Source organism: Python bivittatus, unplaced genomic scaffold (assembly GCF_059951505.1).
Source record: "Python bivittatus isolate LINGU-HERP-01145 unplaced genomic scaffold, Pbiv_v1 ctg000840_np1212, whole genome shotgun sequence".
Classification (NCBI taxonomy): domain Eukaryota; kingdom Metazoa; phylum Chordata; class Lepidosauria; order Squamata; family Pythonidae; genus Python; species Python bivittatus.
The window spans coordinates 20,857,925-20,878,328 of NW_028277113.1; the positions used below are offsets into that span (position 1 = coordinate 20,857,925).

The following is a 20,404-nucleotide window of genomic DNA, read 5'->3' on the forward strand; positions in this document are numbered from 1 at the left end:
TTTATAAATGCAGTTACAGACTTCATTATTGGAAAAAAATCAAAACTGAAAGTATTATTTAATATCCATGAAATGAATTTCAAATATTTTTCCCTATGTGGTACATGTGCTTTCAGGCACAAGGATAGAGACAGGCTGCCTAACATTTAATATGAAAAAGTAACTTTGATATACTTAGCATGTCTTTTCACATTATTGACTACTTACATTATAAATGTTTAAACAGCTGTTATACACAAACACACAGAAAAACAATGCTATCCAAAACACTAATCAAACTTACAATTATGCTGCATTTAATAGATAACCTGTTCAATTGTTTTGTAATTAACTGAATGACTTCTTATTCTGCAAAACACAGTGCCATTATTGTGAAATGCCATTTGAACATTCTTCAATATTTTCACAGGTGAATGTTTTATTAACAGCAATTCACATCCAAACATCACAAAAATCAATGCTGAACCAAAACATTCTGATATAACTTTATGACACAAAATACCATGACAGTACAACCGCATGTCTAGCACTACAATATTTAAAAGGAACAAGAAACAGTCCATGAGACAGAGAAAAATTAAACAAAGGGGGGAAACATCACTCACCTAAATGTACAGATTCACACTCATGGTATGGTGGTTGAAAACAGTGGTTTGCAAACCCAAATTTCCTCTTCTATGGTTGACTTTCATAAAACAGCAAGAGAATATAAAGAGTAGCTAGCTTGTGCTGCTGTCTCTCCTATGCAGCCAATCCTGGCTGAGTATTCTTCATTTAAAAGGAGAAAAAGAAAACAATATTGTGGAAGGGAGATGAAGGGGAAAGAGCAGCCCCAGCCCCAGTTACCAGCTTGTGCTCAATCAGTAGCTGCTCTGACTCATTCTTCTGCCAGCAGAAGCATCAGCAGTTCTGTTTCCCTGGTAAAGTTACAGTACAGTGGAGAAAGAATGTGTGTGTGTGGGGTGGGGTAGTGGGGGGGGGGGCTGTTGCACAGTCTGACTCCAGCATCATCTGTGCTGAGAGTTTAAGGATCAGTGAAACAGCTGTTTGTCAGAGACTTAACTAGCTACTGAAGGGTGAGAAGACCTTCCCCTTATCCCTTCATTTGATCACTCTAACATTCTTGTTTCCTCTACAAATATTTATGTAATGCAAGCCCCCATACCTTACTGGAGCCTGGAGTTTATTTTTTACACAGTGCCAGAGGGGATGCCACAGTAAGCCACCAAGTTCAATTTCCAACACAGGCACTGATATAGCAGTGATTTGGAAAGTTATTCCAAACCTTTTTTGTGTCTGATGGTATCTGATTTGAGGTGATGGTCACTGAACTTTGTTGGTGGATGCACAACGTTTGAACATGCATCAGATTTATCTCAGGATGCAATTCCAAAAAATGTATAGCATTTTAATTCAATCAATGGATTAAACTATTTTCTACGCCACAAAAAGTATACTCCACAACAACCTGTTTGTCTTTATATTACAACAGATTAACACAATAATCCTTCTGGAAGTTATTGCCATGGATGTTTTGGTAGTATGAAGTAAGCACTAATAATCGCACCTTTACCATGCAAAGAGATCGAGATATACGTAGGTTCTAATGCCAGAGATTCTACAATTAAGTATCCTCATGATGCTTGTTCCATCATCTTCAACAACATCATAGAACTACCATGTGCCCAAGCACAGTATTTGACATCTGCTGAATAGCTGCCTATTGCAGAAAGAAAGTTTTAATACAGTATACATGTTTCATTTTCACTGATTATAGAAAAGGATGAACTTTTTCAGTTCTTTTTAAATAAACCACCACAAGTGAGATGTAGAGATGGATGTAATCGTCCCTCTCTTTTGGTCAGCCATATGAATGGCAAAAAAGTGCAATATCCGAAGATGCACTGTTTGTCAGCTACTCCAGCATTGAGAGATACAGCATCTTTAACACACATTTTACTACAAAATCCACCTGCGTCATATTAGAGGTCAAGGACATATCTAAGTGATACTCAGAGCTTATACCAAAGCACAAAACTGTTGACCATGGCTACCTCATTCATTTCATGCATTTTAAAGGTGTTAAAAGTTGAGTGATACACATGTATATTTTGACCTCACTGTAATATGAGTTTTTATGTATATAGTGACAAAAACACAATCGTGTCCTGCCTGACCACATCATCTCACTACAGAGGGGCTCACCAACACTATTTTAATAGTGGTAAAGAATAATATTTATTTATTTATTTATTTATTTATTTATTCGTTCATTTATTTATTTATTTATTTGTTCATTCATTTATATAGCTGCCCATCTCACTGAAATGACTCTGAGCATCATACAATAATTAAATACCCCTTTTCCTCCAGTAATGCCTTGCCATTTTAATCTACTGTTTGCTAAGAAGGAGATCCTAGCCTAATCTTAAACTGCAGGACTGCAGTTGATAGAAACATGATCATTCTGATGGAAAAGGCAATCTAGCTTCCTCCATGCCCCCTAGGCACTGCTTTTCCTGCTCTATAGACTTGCAAATAATGCATTTATGATGCCAGTAATTTGCTGTGCTCTGACTCCCATCCCCCTCCTTTTTTATGGCAGAAGGAAACTCACAAGTGGGCTTCACAGAACTGTACACTCCAATTTCTCCTAACGCTTAGCAACCAGAACAAGCTACAGGATTCTTTGGGCACGGTGTATTTGTGTTTGTCTGTGTGTGTGTGTGTGTGAGAGAGAGAGAGAGATCTGTACAGTGTAATTAATGTACATGAATGATTTCTGGAAACCAGTTATGTTTTGTTTTAAAATAAAAAATGAGAGATGTCCAAAAATTATTTATGCAACCAGACTCCTGAGATCTATTTATAGATATATTCTCAGGTTTTGTTTTTTTCTGTTCCACTGTGTTTAAATATTAATTTACAGGACAGTTTTGGATGGAAAGGTAAACATCTCTCAGTATAAGCGAATTATATAAGTCAGGGTCATGTGTATCTAAATCACATATTCAAAGCATAGTAAATAATGTTACAGCTAACTTCTTCAATCTGTTGCTTCTCAAATGTGTGACTATAACTCCCGTAATTCTTGACCAGTGCAAATTTTGATTTTGTTGTCTGGAAATTTTTGGAGTTATCAAACGTAATTTGAAGGCAGGTTGGAGATACTTACATATCTCTACACACCACCCAGCTCCCAAGACTCTGTGCAGTTTATAGGAATCTTAAAAGAGAATCTAATATAAACCCCACAACCCACCAACTCAAATCACTTACAAAATAATTACATCAAAATACAAAATAATAATAAAAAATCAATGGTAGCCTCGCTTAACTAAAAAAGTCTAAAAGAAAAAGAAAAAATCCTACCAATCCTTGAATCCAAATTGCCTTCCAGAAGCACAGTAACACCAAATAATTTTGACAGCCCTTTGAAAGGCCAAGAAAGAACCTTGCAGGGACAAGGTGTTCTACCACAGAGAGTTCGCCACAGAGAAAGATTGCTTTGATTTCAACGAGGCATGGATTCTAAGCATCTTCTCCCTGGAAACACACTCAGGAAGGCAGAATCCACTGGGAGGTGATGGTCCCTAACATCTCCTGGAGTTCAAGCCATAAAGAGCTTTATAAGTCAAAGCCAACATTCTGAAATAGACTCAGAAACCTATAATAAAGAAATCAACTTTTTTAAAAAAATCCTAAGCAAGAATAATACCAACTTCTCCAAGGTTCTAGTTATGAAAAAGTTTGAAAATGTGAAAGATAATATTTTCTGCCAAGTATGTCATTGCAAATTAAAAAAAAAATCTTCTGTAAAATCTCAAGTGTTGTTATTATAGTGTACATTGCATTAAGCAAAGATTTTGAATTGCCTATCTACAGAACCTGTATACAGACACATTTCATCCTTATTGCTGAATATTAATTAATTAACATTGCATGGCCACAAAACCAGGGTTAGTTACAAAGGATTTGTTCAAAACTGGTTGCATTAACATAGCAATGTGGGGAAAGTGAAGATATTTAGGGAAGGACAAATAACATTTAGAACTGAGGTAGAAAACTTGATTAAATAATATTAAATAGCATCACTCACTTCGGCTGCTCTGAAATAACTAGCATTATTTGTTTTCTTTGCTCATGTACAGAGTGTTGTATTCTTTTAACAGGTTAATTGGAAAAAACATAGCGTCCTGCTTTACACATAACACTAAGCATAATGGATGAATTTACAACATCTTACTAAGCCATAAATTAACACATCATATTTGTTTTAGTATTATTTTAAAATCTGGCCTCTGCCTATACTTATTACCTGTAATGATCACAGTGATTCGAGTCCACTACAGTTGGGCAGCCAATACATTTAAATAAATAAATTAATATAATATAATATAATATAATATAATATAATATAATTAATTAAAGGCCTTAAAGGGTTTTTTCCCTCCCAGTATTTTTCACTCTACTTGAGACACTGAAACCAAAAACTAAATTAACAGATTTGCTGACTCCAATGGTAGTTTTGTGTACCTACTGTGAAGAAAAGTTGCCTAAAATATCCTTGGTGCAAACATGCTGATTTTGTAGGATGTGGCACTGCTTTCCACATGGTTCTGATACACTGCAAACAGCAGCCTTCCCGAATATGGTCTCCTCTAGAATGCCATACTCCAGGACTCAACCAGAATGGCCACACTGTACTGTAGTACCACTAGATTAAGGAAGCCAGACATAAAGATTCTGTGCACAAGTGACATCAAGAGCAGTGCATATATGTTGCAGACATGCAATGAAAAAGAAATCATCCACATAAGAGTCCAAATAGTCCCTGCATAATTGGCACAGTGCACAGAGTTCTACTATTTATGCAGGCATGCATGCAGTGCTTTCTACTCAGTCTTGACTCCTGGCAAGTGTCTGGACAAAACCCTTCAGTTTTCTTGACAAGATTTTTGGAAGTGGTTTGCTACTGCCTTCTTCCTAAGTGAGAGAGAGACTGACTGGCCCAAAGTCACCCAGCTGGCTTTGTGCCCAAGGCAGGACTAGAACTCATGGCGTCCCAGTTTCTAGCCTGGTACCTTAAACCACTGCATCAAACTGGCTCTCTCATGGATATCATCTTCCTGTTATTTGAGGATTTAGTATACTGTTAGATTACTTCAAGTGCTTTTCAGTTGTGAAATAGTGAATAAAAAAGCTTATTTCTCTATTCTATATGTGAAACAGGAAAGATATGGGGAGAGCAGGACTAGATTGTTCCATTCTACTCAATTCTAGCACAAGGACAAATCCTCTTGTACAGTTCCTAACCAGAAAACAGATGTAGTATTAAATTTTAAGGAGTCCTTAAGCAGTACACTAGTCCCCAGATTAAGAACGCCTGGTTTAGGGAAGACCCATAGTTAAGTACGGGGCCTATTGTAGCAAAATTCGAGTTAAATACACAGTGATCCGAGTTAATTACACAATGGTTTCAGTTAATTACACAACACTACTTATACTATTGTATACGTATTATACAATGTCACCGTTCCGGCTTACATACAAATTCGACTTAAGGACAGACCTTGAGAATGGAACTTATTCTTAAACTGTGGACTGTCTGTACGTGAGATGGGACACAATGTACTGGAAGCTGCCATTTCCAACTTTGTCATGAAAAGAATCTCCTAGTCTGTGTTTTGATTTTTTTTCTCCAAGAATTAAATAGCATTCAAATTATTAATTAGTGTTGATCCTTTTTTGTTGCAACAAAGAAATGTGCCTCTAGTTCCATTACTGAAACTTCAGTATTATATCAGATCATATGTTTCAGTCTTGCTGCAAAGAAGGAGGGAAAGGAGAGCTTAGGCTCAGCTTCACCATTTTTCTATTTTAAGTTTACCTTTATGAATACAGTTTGAATGAATTAAAATTGTTCACTTAGTTTTAGCTGTTATTTCAGAGTCTCCAAACCTGCAACAATTTTACTGATACCCTTCATCTATTTCTTTTGTTTCAGAGAAACTCATATTAATGTCATATTACTTTGGCAATAATCAATGAGGATTGTAAGCACCCCACCAGTGGCATTATTTTATCTAACAGAACTAATCATTTCATGTTCTGATTTGGTCATAATCTAGAAAAGTGAAACTATTCATTAGAGCCAAGATGATAGGTCACTTGGATTATTTCTATAGTCTCTTGAGTTCTGATAGATAAAATCTCTTGAGTTCTGTTAGATAAAATAACAGGAGGTGGTGGTAGCTGTGGCTAGGAAGGCTTTCACACAGTTACATCCTGTGTGCCAATTGTAACTTTTCCTGGATTAGGACACCTGCCTGCTCACAGTCACTCACACTCTAGTCACCTCCCATTTGAACTACTGAAATGTACTGTATGTACCCTCAAAGAACATCTGGAAGATACAGTTGGTGCAGAATGCAGTGGTTTGGACAATGATAGGTGTATCTCAATATATTTGGGTGACCAGGTAACCCCAGTGCTTTGGGAGCTACACTGGTTATCAATCAGCTGCCAAGTGCAATTCAAAGTACTGGTTGTTATCTTTAAGGCCCTATGTAACTCCAGACCTGGTTATCTGGGGGTCCACTTTTTCCTGTATCCATCTGCCTATCAAACTAGATCAACAGGGACAATTCCCTTTAGGTCCTGTGTCTATGGAATTGTGACCTTGGAAGTGGGCATTCTCAATGGCTGCCTCTACTCTTTGGAACTCCTTCCCAGTAGGAATCCAATCAGCTTCATTCCTCCTAGGCTTCAGGAAAGTTTTGAAGATGTACCAGTTCTATCCTGCAGAGGAAAAAGGTGCTCTTTGACTGGAAAGTAGGATTCCTGCCCTATAGTATTTGTTGGTGTTTATTTGTTTTAAATGTTATGCTTATATGCATATGTGGTTTCTTGGGGTATTTTATATGTCTTTATTGTTAGCTACCTAGAACCTGCAAGAATGGACAGCATACAAAAATGTAAATAAATAGAAACGTTGCTAATTTTGCAACTAACAAATCCAGTGTCTGGCTTAAATAAAATATTCTAATTGAACCTGCAGAAACCATGTGTACTTATGAAGCTGGCTTTATTTTACTAGAAAACAAATGGATATAGGAAGATTGTCAAAACTGGAAAACTGAAGCAACATGTATAAAAAACCCACTAAACCCAATACTCTTAAACAGAGAGGATGAAAAATGCTTAGTGAAATAATACCCTCCCTGTGATCTGTGTAAGCTATATAAAGTAAGGCCACAACATTTTCCCTGGCTAAGCTGGTATGCATGAGGTGACTTTTTTTATCAATACATGTCTGGAAATATTAGTGTGGGTGGATAAATAGGGCTTGGAGACAGGAAGCAGATTTTCAGACAGTTGAAGAAGATATGAAATATCCTCATAGTGTGTGCATTCATTCCAATGCCATGTCTAATAAACAGGTTTTGTAGTCCTTCAAGTAGCACAAAGTCTGTCAGATCAAATAGTACCCTGGGATTTTTATGCACACACAAGTAGTGTGTAGATTTATCAACTGTTTCTATACTGTAATTAAGGTGCAGGTCATTTGCAAACTGCAATTATTTTGCTCACAAAGAAAAGCAACGATGATGATAAACATCTTTTGTCATTTCGGCTGCATTAATTAAGTCTCTGTAATAAGAACTATTATGTGGCAAAATAGAATCTAATTAACTATGGAAGCTATTTTAGTTGTTGGGTTATAATGTACATGGCGTAATTTCATGCATTGTTATAAAGGCATAACTATAAATTACAACTTAATATATTTACAATTACACTTTCATAACTCCAGAAAGTTTTTCCTATGGAAGAAATAAAAAAAGCTAAAAAGTAAAATAGGATGTATTATATGGCCTACTTCTGTTAAATTCATTTATTTCTAAAGATTAAAACAAAGACTACTAATAATGGGGAAATCTTACCGAAAAGTGACCACATAGTAAAGAAGAAATGCCCTAATTCCCCAACCTAGGTAATGGGAGCATCTGCTGTGGGGGTGGGGGGAGGGAGTCAAATGGTTGCTATTGCACAATCAAAGCCCTGTCCCTTTGTACATGCATGCAACATCAACACATGTACAAAAGAGGCAGGGCTCTTATTGTGTGGTCAAATTTGCCATCTGGCTTTTTTAACCCCTTCCCCCAATGGACACTGCTCCTAGGTACCTTCCAATTACGTGGACTTCAACTCCCTGGATTCTTCAGCACTGGCTAGAGAATGCACTGAAAGCTGAAGTTTACAGAACTGAAGTGAATCCAGGATAGGCAAGGCTACCCTCTCAAGCCTCAAAGGTATGACAGTGTCATGGTGATGCAATGAAGGCTCAGGAAAGTCAAATATAGTGATAGGGAGAGCTAGAAAGATATATACTTAAGGTATTAGATTGGCACCAAGGAGACCCAGGTTCTAATCCACCCTCAGTCATGAAAGCCCACTGGGTGACTTTGGGCCAGTTACTCTCTTTCAGACCAAACAACCTCACAGGATTCTTGTTGTAAGGAAAAATAGTACAAAAGGTGACATATAAATGTAACAAATAACACATAACTAAATAAAATTATACAGCATGATACACATGTAACATCACTAAAAAGAAATATATAAAAAGGTTAATATTTTGAAGTTATATTTTCTGAAGTTATAAGGAAATCAGTTCACAATTCTAATTCTCCATATTAATGTCTGAAAAACTCTGTGTAAAGTACATGAAGTATAAATAAAATGAAAGAAGAGTAAATATATTGCATGTTTTTTGAAACTAAGGGAAAGAGGAAGGATGTAACAGATCTGACTGAAAGTGAACTTGTGAGATTGATGAACATATATATGGCACAGAAATGAAGGTGTGGCTTTAATTATGAATGAAAGGAGTAAATGTATGTCAAAAATAGGAGTGTCATCTAGATTGTTGTGGATGTGTAGGAAAATAGGAACCCAATGGTTCATAATAGTTGCATGTTATGTTCCAACGAATGGTGAGAAATGAAGAATCAGAAAAATTGTGCAACATTCTGAATGAATGTGATCCAGGAAAGGAGAAAAAAATCCATCTGTCAAATGACATCAAAGGATGGAAGGAAACAAGAAGAGACATACAGACATACAGAAGTGAATGGGTATTTGGAAACACAAAACTAACAGAGTGGTCCTGTTTGATAAGTATCTGCTTAGGAAAAGGTCCATTGTAAATATTTGGTTTAAATGTACATATATTTAGTGTACACATGGCAAAAGAAAGAAAACACGCACACCTAACTATTAAAGGATGACTGACCTGATTTATTATGAAAGACTGAAAGAATTAGTGAAAGATATAAAGGCGAGTGAGGTTCTGAATGTGTGTCAGACCATTTTTCAATAGTGTTAAGTGTGGATCTTGTGAAAAAATGCATGGAAGAGAAGGAAATGTGAAACAGTGAAAGCAGAATGATTGCTAAAAGAGAAAATAAAAGTCCTGTATGAAAAAGTATTAGTAGATTAATCTCTCAAAGAAATGAATGGGGAGAAGCCATAAGAAAAGAGGATGGGGAAAATGTTTGGAATTGCATAAAATAATTATGTTACAGAGTGCCACAGAAGTATGTGTAGTTATTAATGGGACGTATGAAAGTTGCTTTGTGAATGTGAAAAAAATGTACAAGATAATGACTGCTGCAAAAAATATGGTGAGAAAGATATTTGTGATGGCTCCCCTACTAATATCATCCTCTCTTGTTTTGTGTGCTTTTATAGTTATTTTTAATTGTGACTGTTTTTATGTATTTATCGTTTTTAATTAAGTGTTGCACATGTCCAGAGTCACTTTTATGTGAGATGGGCGGCTATATAAATACGATAAATAAATAAAGTGAAGAGAGAAAAAAGATTAAAAAGATAATCAAAAAGAATAAGAAACAATTGTTTGAAAGAGGCAGACCAAATATAGAATGGTTTTGATATAAATAAGTTATTTTGGAAATGGATAAAATGTCTAAACGAAGAGCCTTCAGTGAATGGAATTAAAAATAAAATGATGAAATGATCTAGGATGAAACTGAGAAGAAGGAACACTGGAAGATTTTAAAGATTTGCATAGCAACGATAGTGATAAACCCAAGAGTGGAACTGAAAGGAATGTTATTAATGTTAAAGTCCAAATAAAAATAATAAAAGGAAATGCTGTGATAATATTTTAAAAGGGCAGGATTGCAGATATAGATGGTGTACCTGGAGAAATGTTAAAATGCGAGTGTGGTTGTTTATGGAATGGCTATGATTTGTTTGATGTGTATGTAACGACTACATCCCTGCCTGATATTACTATTTTTCTCCTGTACAAAGTGAAGAATAACAAGAGTTAATGCAAAAAGGTGATTAGTTTGTTAAGCATGCTTTGGAATGTGTTTAGCAGAATTCTGACTGAATGAATACAAGAGGTGATAAAGAGCAAAATTTGGGAAGTCCACTGCAGCTTTATGCTGGGCAAAGGAACTGCAGACTAGATTTCTGCTCCTTTGTGGGTTATTGAGGAAGAAACTTTATTGTATGTTTGCTAATCTGGAGAAAGCACATAATAAAGTGAATAAACTGAAGTTACTGAATGATTTAAATGAATATGGAATGTTGTTCGCTGTGTTAAGACTCCTCGCTTCATTGTACTTGCCATCTTTTATCTTTATTATGTTTTATTGATTTTATTGTAGTTTCTTGTTTTGATTGTTGTGAACTGCCCAGAATGGTTGAGAGTTGGGTGGAGCCCTTAGTGCTCTCTGAGCTTGGTTGTTTGTTTGCAGATGTTTCATTACCCAACTAGGTAACATCAGTGGGAGTAAGTGTGGGGTTTGCTCCCTGTTTCTATACCGTAGCTTGCCCTACCAGTTTTGGTGGGGGTGTGGTTTTCTCCTTGGTAATTCCTTGATTAGGGTATTGTCTTCTGCTTGATTGTTTGTCTGGTGTTAGTCCCTGCTTATCTGGGTGTTGGCTGCTGGAGAGGATGTGTTCTGTCTTTTTGTTTCCTTCTTAGCTTTTTTATAATCTCTTTTGAATGATGTGAATGGGGTTTATCTTTATGTGTCTATTGATGACTGATTTGTCTGAATGCCAAGTTTCCAGGAATTCCCTAGCATTTTTGGATTTGGCTTGGTCTAAGATGCTTACAGTTTCCTAGTTAAAACCGTGGTTGTCTCTGTCCATGTGTTGTGAGATTAAGGGGTTTTTATCATGTCTTCTGACTGCTAGTTGATGTTTATGGATTCACTCTGCTAGTCTTCTGTCTGTCTGTTCTGCATAGTGGCTGTTACAGTCCTTACACTGAATGTTGTAGATAACTCCTATTTTTTTTTCTTGAGCTACTGAGAGTCGGGTGGCATACAAGTTTAAATTATTATCATAATCATCATTATGGCAAGAGTACTGCTCCCCCTTCATCTTGAATTGTATATAGTCTTTTTATATAGAATTGTTATTAGTTAATTTTAATATGGATATTTATATTTTTGTTTTTACTGCTTTGGATTTTGTGAGCCACCCAAGTCACCCTCTGGGGAAGATGGGCGGCATAAAAAATTAATAAATAAGTAAGTAAGTAAGAGTGGTATATGATGAAAGTAAAGCATATGTGAGAATAAATGAAATGCTAAGCAAAGGTTCAATATTGAGCAAGGAATAAAAAGAAAGATGTGTGATGCCTCCTCAGTTGTCTAAGGTATTATGGAAACATTTATGAAGACTGCTTCTGGTGACTTAGAGGTATGTTGATTGGGGACATGAATGTGAATGTACTTGTATATGAAAATGATGTGTTGTGGCTGCAGATATGAATGATTTGCAGTAACAGATAGATTATATGATGAAACAAAATGTACGGACCTCAAAAATAATGTGCTGAAGACCAAGCTAGGAGTGTTGAAGGGAAAATAAAGTGAATAAATGCAACTTTTACATAAATCATGAAAAAACAGAGCAAATACAGTGGTACCTCGGGATACGAACTTAATCCGTTCCGTGACTCTGGGCGTATCCCGAGTTGGTCGTAACCCAAGGAAATTTCCCCATAGGGTTCAATGTAAATCCGGTTAATCCGTTCCGCCCTCTGAATTTGGTCGCACCGCAAGGCAAATTTCCCCATAGGGTTCAATGTAAATCCGGTTAATCTGTTCCGCCCTCCGCCCGAATTTGGTCGCAACCCGGGGCAATTTCCCATAAGGTTCAATGTAATTACCGTTAATCCGTTCTGGCGTCCACGGACCACACGGAAAGCGGCCGGGCGCGGCGTGGTGCGGCGCGAAAATGGCCGGGTGCAGCGCGGCGCGGCGTGAAAACGGCCCGGCGCGGCGCGAAAACGGCCCGGCGCGGCGCGGCCCGGCGCGAAAACGGCCCGGCCCGGCGCGGCGCGAAAACAGCCCGGCGCGGCGCGAAAACGGCCGCGGACCACGCGGCAGGGCCGGAAAAACAGCCGCGGACCACGTGGCACGGGCGGAAAAATGGCCGCGGACCACGTGGCACGGGCAGAAAATGGCCGCGGACCACGCGGCAGGGCCGGAAAAACAGCCGCGGACCACGTGGCACGGGCGGAAAAATGGCCGCGGACCACGTGGCACGGGCAGAAAATGGCCGCGGACCACGTGGCACGGGCGGAAAATGGCTCGTACCCCGAGGCGGAGTTCGCAAACCGAGGTAAAATTTTGGGGCCAGAGCTGGTCGTAACCCGAAAAATTCGCAAGCAGAGGCGTTCGTATCCCGAGGTATCACTGTAGATGCATTTGAATACCTTGGTAGACTTGAAAAAAAGAGTGTAGATGGTTAAGTTTTAAGACTTGCAAATGCTGGTAAACAAGTAATAGTATGTGGTCTGTTTGCTGAAGGAAGCAAAAATGATCCTGTATAACAGTGTGCTTCTGCCTACTTTGTCATACTGAAGTAAGACCTGGATATAAATGTTAACTTGAATGCACCAGAAATAATTCACTTGAAGAAGTAAGTGTGATAAAACAAGAAGAGATAGGATTATAAATGAATGGGTGATGAATGAGGTGCTTTAATCATATAAAGAGAATGAATGAGACTTGTATAGAAAAGCAAATATATGAGGAAGAACAAATGGATAGAGAGGAATTGAGGTTGAATAATTGATGACATGTTTCAAAAGAGAAATGTTAGTAGTTTAATTGCAGAGTATAAATTCATAGATGGATGTTGTAGAAGCAAGAATAGTTTTCAAGAATAAAAAGACAGACGTGTAGTGAATGGTGTTGATGTAAACTGTATTTAGTCAGTTTACTAAATTTTGCTTTCCTCTCCTGCCTATAATTTTTTTGCTCATAAGTTTACACTCTTTGTCTGCACTCTTGCTTACCCCAAAAGGGAACAGCATGATGGATACGTAATATATGTTTATAGTCTTGATCTGCTTGATGTGCATAATATTATAAAGTGTGCAAAATATGGCTAGAATGATTTTGAGGTTAAAAGATCAACAGATATTTAAGAACTGTGATGAGAAAAAGGCAACATAATTTGTTCTTATTAGTCTGATGGTTTTTAATGAATTTATACTCTATAATGCTTTTTTTTAAACTCTGACTTGTTTTGTAACTGAATTTTCTTTTCACAGTTAGCATTATTTTAAGGCATTTGTCATTAATATCTAAAAATAAAATAAAAATTTAAAAATACCTTAAACAAAATCACTAATTTTAAACTATCATGCATACAGATACATACCATTATTGATCCAAGACATCTGATTCAAAAAAGCTACTTCATATTCTCATTATTTTAAACTGAGAAAGGTCAGCCTCCTAAACAAAGCCCATTCTTAAGCTTTATACTTCAGGTAATCTCAGTGATTTTTAAAATGTCCTAGATAAAATAGTAAAAAACTTCTCATTTCATTCAACGTTTCTGAATGAAAATGGCATGAGAAAAATTATGCAAAAAAACTATACCAGTATTGCTTTGCCTTTTTATCAAAAAGCATATTGTTCTGAACAATGAAATATTTGGATCTTCTCATAGCTATCACATGCTGTTTCCTTAGTTTCTTCAAAACTGTCAGGTTTGGACCATATCTTATCTTAAACCATTTACCGTATGTCACAGAATCCTTTGTCTTGAAGCACCCACTGCTCCTGAGAACCAGAGCAATATATGAAATACTACACTCACCATGGCTTGTTAAACTAACAGACCAGTTCATTTGAAGTGAATATATGTATATTATTCCCTTAAGAAACTGGCAGAGTGATGACATACTTTGTAATATACTTTCCTCTGAACTTTTTTCCTAGATACTTTATTACTGGTAAGACAACTACTTTCTCAGAATCCGGACTTTCAAGCATTTTAGAATTTATTAGTAATGGTTGAAAGCACGCTGTATCAATGTGAGATGGTGATGCAAGAAGCAGATATTGTTTAGGAGTAAGTTATGAGTTCTTCCTGAAATCCATTTTAATTTCCTTCCTAATGACTAGTAAAATACAGGTTTGAGTGATAAAAATGGAATATGCAGGAACACTGTAATTCTAATGAAATGTTATTCCAGCCTTAGAACTAATTAATCTTCTGAATTTTTCTAAAATAATCTTATATAACAAGATTTCTATTTGAACTGAACATTCATATTATAACATAGAATGTAGTGGTTCAAAGACAGGGTAGATGGGAAGAGTTAATTGCAAAAGCACTTTACTAGAATTTGACATGGCACTAACCTAGTTGCATAAATTTTCCATCTCTTTACTTCCTCTTGCATACAGGAAGAACATAGAAAGGAAAAAGCATCAAATGGTGCAACTGTATATGGGAACATCACTGCAATTTAAGTAAAACATATTGCATTTATATTTTAGGGTACACTCCCTACCACATACAAAATACTTGAAGATACTCACCATTTTTTACCCCCGTCTCGATACAAGAGTGTTTTTTTTTCATGCATTCAGTTACGTATGGTAAATATTTTCTTTAAAGTTCTTCCATTTTCACCATTTACAATTTGGAATGGAATACTTCAAGAACAGCCAGCCTTCCTTAAGTGGTAAGGACTGTGCTGTGGAGTGCTTCAGATTAAAAGACAAAAGGTGTTTTGGAGCATGCGGAGTGCAAATGCAGCACCTTTTTGCAACCCTTTAAAGAAACTGTGCAATCCTAGGAAAAGGGATGTTTGGTTTAAGGAGCTGCAGGTAAGTGTTTCATTTGTACCCACATGCATTCTGAAGTAAATACCATGCAGTCCTAGTAAATACCAACTATGAACTTACAATGGCAGAACATTTGTAAGAAATATTTACCATTGAAATTGAAGAGGTAACAACACTTAGTGATAACTTTATCTGACTGAAAATATACAGAGAATTTGGGTATCAGAGATTAAGCACCTAGCAAGCCAAATTCAGAATGTATTTTATGAAGTATTTTAACTTTTCCTTCTCCAGAATTTCTTTGATGCTTTTGTTGGTTGAAGTAGTTCCCTTAGCACTATTTCTTTGTCTTTTCATGTTCAGAATACACTTCTGATATTTTGCAGTGCTTTCAAGACTTTCTATCATCCACATCTATTTAGATGCCAGGTTTTCTGGGATATAATAATTCCCAAGGTCTTGAACTCTTGGGCTCCCTCCCTATTTTTTCTTCTGAGGCATCTAGGATCCTGTTCTCTTTCAACCATAGCCCTTTGTGGTTGAAAACAGTCATTAAACCAGGTACTATTTTCTGGTTAAAAAGACACCTCAGGCTACAGAAGTACCTAGTGAATATCAAATATATAATGGGGAAAATAACAACTTACAACATTTTCAGTTAAACAATCTAAATTCAGTGGAATTCCATTTCTGAAGTACACTGTTCAACAGAAAGCAAAACAGAATGTGGCTGCATTGATCCAAAAAGTCAATGGCAAAAATTACTTGTGTGAATTAGAGACAGATTTAAAGTTCTCTATCACTCCTTTCCTACAGAGGACCCATAGTTACTGAACTCCAAACATTCAGAAGTTATATATGTTTTCCTAGTTCAAAAGGCTTTTAACAAATTTTAACAGGTATTGTTTGAAGCCTGAAGCCACTAATTCAACTGCTTAAACATCAGTAATGTGATTTACTTTTTTATCTTCTCTCTTGCAGTTTATTCTCCCTGATCACTTTCTCTTCTCAAATAGTTGTTTCTAACACTGTTCATTTCTAATCATCCTCTTTAAGCAAACCCTCTTCTGAACCTTCTTTCCTGAGACCTTTTTCTTTTGCACCTCTTTTCTATTATTTGCTGCCCCTTATTCTCCACCTCCCTCTTGCAAAAAGTAGCTCAATGGTAAATTGGTTCACAAGCAACACTAAGTCAAATAAGGTTGGTTTATTTTGGCTAATGTCATGAACTTTAGGATTTGTAGCAAAATGAATCAGATGCTTTATTCTGGCAAGCAGCAGTTTGGTCACCACATTCACCACAAAATCTTGGTATAGAGGGAGGGAAGGAGGGAGGGAGGGAAGAAGTTGTTTTTTTAAAAAAAATATGTACATTTGTTTCTGTGATTCTAGTGAAGTACTGAAAACTGATTTGAATTAATTTTTAAAGGCATTAATTATTTTCATCAAACAAATGACAGGAACTTTTGGGGTCTTGACAAACTGCACACTCATTATTTGCTTAAAAATATTCAATGAAAAATATGTAGAATGGCTGTGTTTACACAGTATACTGAACCACTATATTATATTGAAGAATAGTATCTCCACAAAATTTCCAGCTACAAAAAGTAGAAAAATGTATGTAAAACCTGATGCTTTCAAGAAGGAGCAAAATGGAAATTTTTTCAACACATTTTCAGAGATGTGGAAGGTGCTCTGAGTTGGAGGGTGCTTCCATGAAAGCAAAGAAGTACAGATGTGCTTACAATAAAAATTAAAGTACTACTTCTCTTAAAAGTAGAAAATTATTTGGTAACTTCATTCTGTCAAAATAAATAAATCCAACAAGTTATCTCCTGCAGTTTCTTTGTTTAATTCCTGATGAGCAAGTATTTGCATATCTACTATTTGCTGTTGTTTGAAGGCTGCATGCAATTTAGACAAGGGCATGCATGGCCTCGGGAAGAAGATGTGGCACGGCCAGCAGCTGCCTCGTGAAGGGCCAGGCTGGGTGCCCCTTGTCAGCAGCTGGAGGAAGAAGATGGTGAAGGCCAGCTGAGAGCAGCAGGACCAGCATGGCAGCAGGGCCAGCAGAGTGCAGGGTGGAAGAGTGCAGGGCGGACCAAAGGGCAGAGATGGTGGGGAGAGAAGCAGGTGGGGGGAGTTGAAGAGGAGGTAGTCCCCTACCTTACCAAGGCACTGGGCTGGGGGGACCAAACTGGGAATGGCTTGGATCTGGGTGGGTCTTCGCCTAACAACCAGGGATTCGGTTAACGATGGCAACTGGGACTGCTGGGATTGCCGTCGCTAAGCAATGCAGTCACATGACATCTCGCTTTACAACCACATTGCTTAGCGATGGAAATTCCGGTCCCAATTACTGTAATTAACCGAGGACTACTTGTACAGTAAAGTGGTATACACCTTTTATAAATATATTATCATTATTATTATAAACATACTGTAAATAAAAATCGCTGTTAGTGCTCATGATTCCAGTTCACACACCTCAGTCTTCTAGTAAGCTTGCTGTTAGAGCTCACAAGATCTATGCTACAGGAGATCTAAAGGTTTCCTGCTGATTTTAATGTTCATCAGTGAGGACGTGAAAATAATTTACATGCTGCTACTGCTTTTCTAATATATCTGAGCTAAAAACTGTGGCAACCTAAAAACTGTTTGCCACTCCTTGGTGCGTGTTCTCTCGAGGAAAGAAGCTTTTCAGTTCTGAGAAACCCACAACTGCACTATCCCTACATTTGCTTTCGTGTTCACCTGTATGCTTCGCACAAATTTGTCTTTCATAAGAGTTTCCAGGATGTCACATTTTGAATTAAGGACTCATTTTAAATTACATTTATCCAACACAAATGTTTAGCATCCATGCAGAGAAAACCAAGCATTATTTATATAAGAGTTATTTACATACAATTTTTCTCTAATGGTTCTATATACACCATAAGGTAGCTGTATGATACTAGCTCCATATAAATAAATGAGAAACTGGTGTTGAAAGGTAGCAGTTTGATTGCCTAAGACCCCACAATCTGTTCATGACCCACTTAAAATTTCAACTGGGGAGTGCACATTAAATTTTATACATGCTGACAATTCAGAGGGCAAAAGAGATGATAACCTATCTATACTATATCTATTGTCTTCATTTTTGTAATCTAGCTGAAAATTGATGTCTTTCATTCTGAAACTGCAGAGGCATGATTAATGAGTTGCTTAAGTCAGAAGAGCTGCACTGAAGCTACTATAATTCTTTTTACCTGACTGCTGAAAAAGAAAACTGTATTAGTGCAAGAGTTACAACTAGAGTTGCTGGAATAGTTTGTTAACTGCAATTACAGATAGTATTAACATAATTACTGCGGAATGTAACTGTAACTAAACTGGGGTTATAATTAAGGCTGCAATCCTACTGGGTCCCACTACTGAGTGAACACTACTCTGCAAAAGTGTTTTTAGAGCTCATTCCTCTACTTAATATAAATCTAATTTACTGTTATGCATATGCTTCTAGCACTTTATTTAACCAAGAGAACTTCCCTTTGTGAAGTCTTTATCCTTAGCTTTCTTGGGTCTCAACATTTGAATCTTTACCTTTAAGAAATCAATAATTTGCCATAAACCTATGACCAGAACAGTGCTGTAGTATATAATTTACCTTCACAGATGGTATCGTCTGCTTCATCAAGCAGAATCTGATCTTCTTCTTCCAAATGCATCATGGCCATGAGTAAGCTGAACAGCTACTGAACGTTAAAGCTACTTTCAATACTACAATAGATTTACTTCCTTGCATGAGCTCCTTCTCTGCTGTTGGTTGCAACAACTTCCTCATCTGTACTACTAGAACAGTCTCATTTACATGAGCAAGGTAGTTTCTGCTTTCTCTTCCCCTTTCTTGTAGCTTTTGAGATTTGAAGTGACTATTTCCTCTAGTGCAGAGAATATAAACCACTAGGGTTCAGAATGCAGAATGAATTAATTTCACAGTGCCAGTCCACTTCTAAAAGACTCAAAGGAGCTCAGTTACATAATTAGCACATTGTTTAAAGGAGAAAGAAGAGTAGTTATATGAATTTGGTGTTTTTTTTAGATTAGGAATATTTCACCCCACAAATTCTATGAAATTTAAATGTTTACACAGGTATCAAATATATAACCTTATATATAACTGCCTCACAACTAAATGTTTCCCATGTAGAAGAGATTTCAACATGAGATATAGCTTACACATGTACACCTTCATGTATGAAACTGCATGTACTGCTTATGGTTTGTGCATAAGTTGGAAAATCAATATCAGACAGATTTGCCATGAAGAACCTATGGCAACCTGAATGTGTTCACAAATTATTTCTTACATTAAAACAGAGTCAAGTTCTTATTGAAGAAATTAAATATGTATCTTCAGAAATCTGGTAAATAGTTATAGGTGATCCTTGTTTAATGACCACTCATTCTGTGATTGTTCAAACTGATGACCGCACTGAACAAGTGGTAGTTACGATTGGACTTCATACTTATGGCCCTCACAGCATCCCGCGGTCAAGTGATCATGATTTGAGTCCTTCCCTGTCGGCTTCCCACAAGCAAAGTCAATGGGGAAGCCAGCAGGAAGTCAGAAGGCATGGTCACTTGAGGTCCTCGCTTAACAACCCATGTGGTCCTCATTTAATGACATCAGCCAGGACTGTTGTAACTGCCATCACTAAGTGACGCGGTCATGTGGTTTTTTGACTTACAACCACAACTCCACTTAATGATGGAGTTTACGGTCCCAATTAGCATAATTAAACAAGGACTACCTGTAATTTTATTTTAAAGGCAGGTTGTTCTGAAGTACTGCTTTTTGGGAGACTGTTTAGTTTAAGAAGGCCTTCTTAAATGAACAATGCAAAGAAATTGAGGAAAACAATAGAATGGGGAAGACTAGAGATCTCTACAAGAAAATTGGAGATATGAAAGGAACGTTTAGTGCAAAGATGGGCATGATAAAGGACAAAAAAGGCAGGGACCTAACAGAAGCAGAAGAGATTAAGAAGAGGTGGCAAGAATACACAGAAGAACTATACAAGAAAGATCTTAATGTCCCTGATGTCCACGCTGGTGTGATCACTGACCTTGAGCCAGACATCCTAGAGAGTGAAGTCAAGTGGGCCTTAGGAAGCATTGCTAACAACAAAGCTAGTGGAGATGACAGTATTCCAGCTGAGTTATTTAAAATACTAAAAGATGATGGTGTTAAAGTGCTGCACTCAATA

General features: G+C 37.0%; 1 protein-coding gene across 1 annotated transcript in view; it reads right to left on the reverse strand.

The window, feature by feature from the left end:
- The window catches only part of RIPOR2 (RHO family interacting cell polarization regulator 2), a 74,046-nt gene extending 55,144 nt beyond the window's left edge, over positions 1-18,902 (reverse strand). The window contains exon 1 of the mRNA XM_007421935.3: positions 18,802-18,902. Within this exon, the coding sequence (XP_007421997.2) occupies positions 18,802-18,871 (70 nt within the window). The 5' untranslated portion in view covers positions 18,872-18,902. The remainder of the gene's footprint in view (positions 1-18,801) is intronic.
- Positions 18,903-20,404: the final 1,502 nt, after the last annotated feature.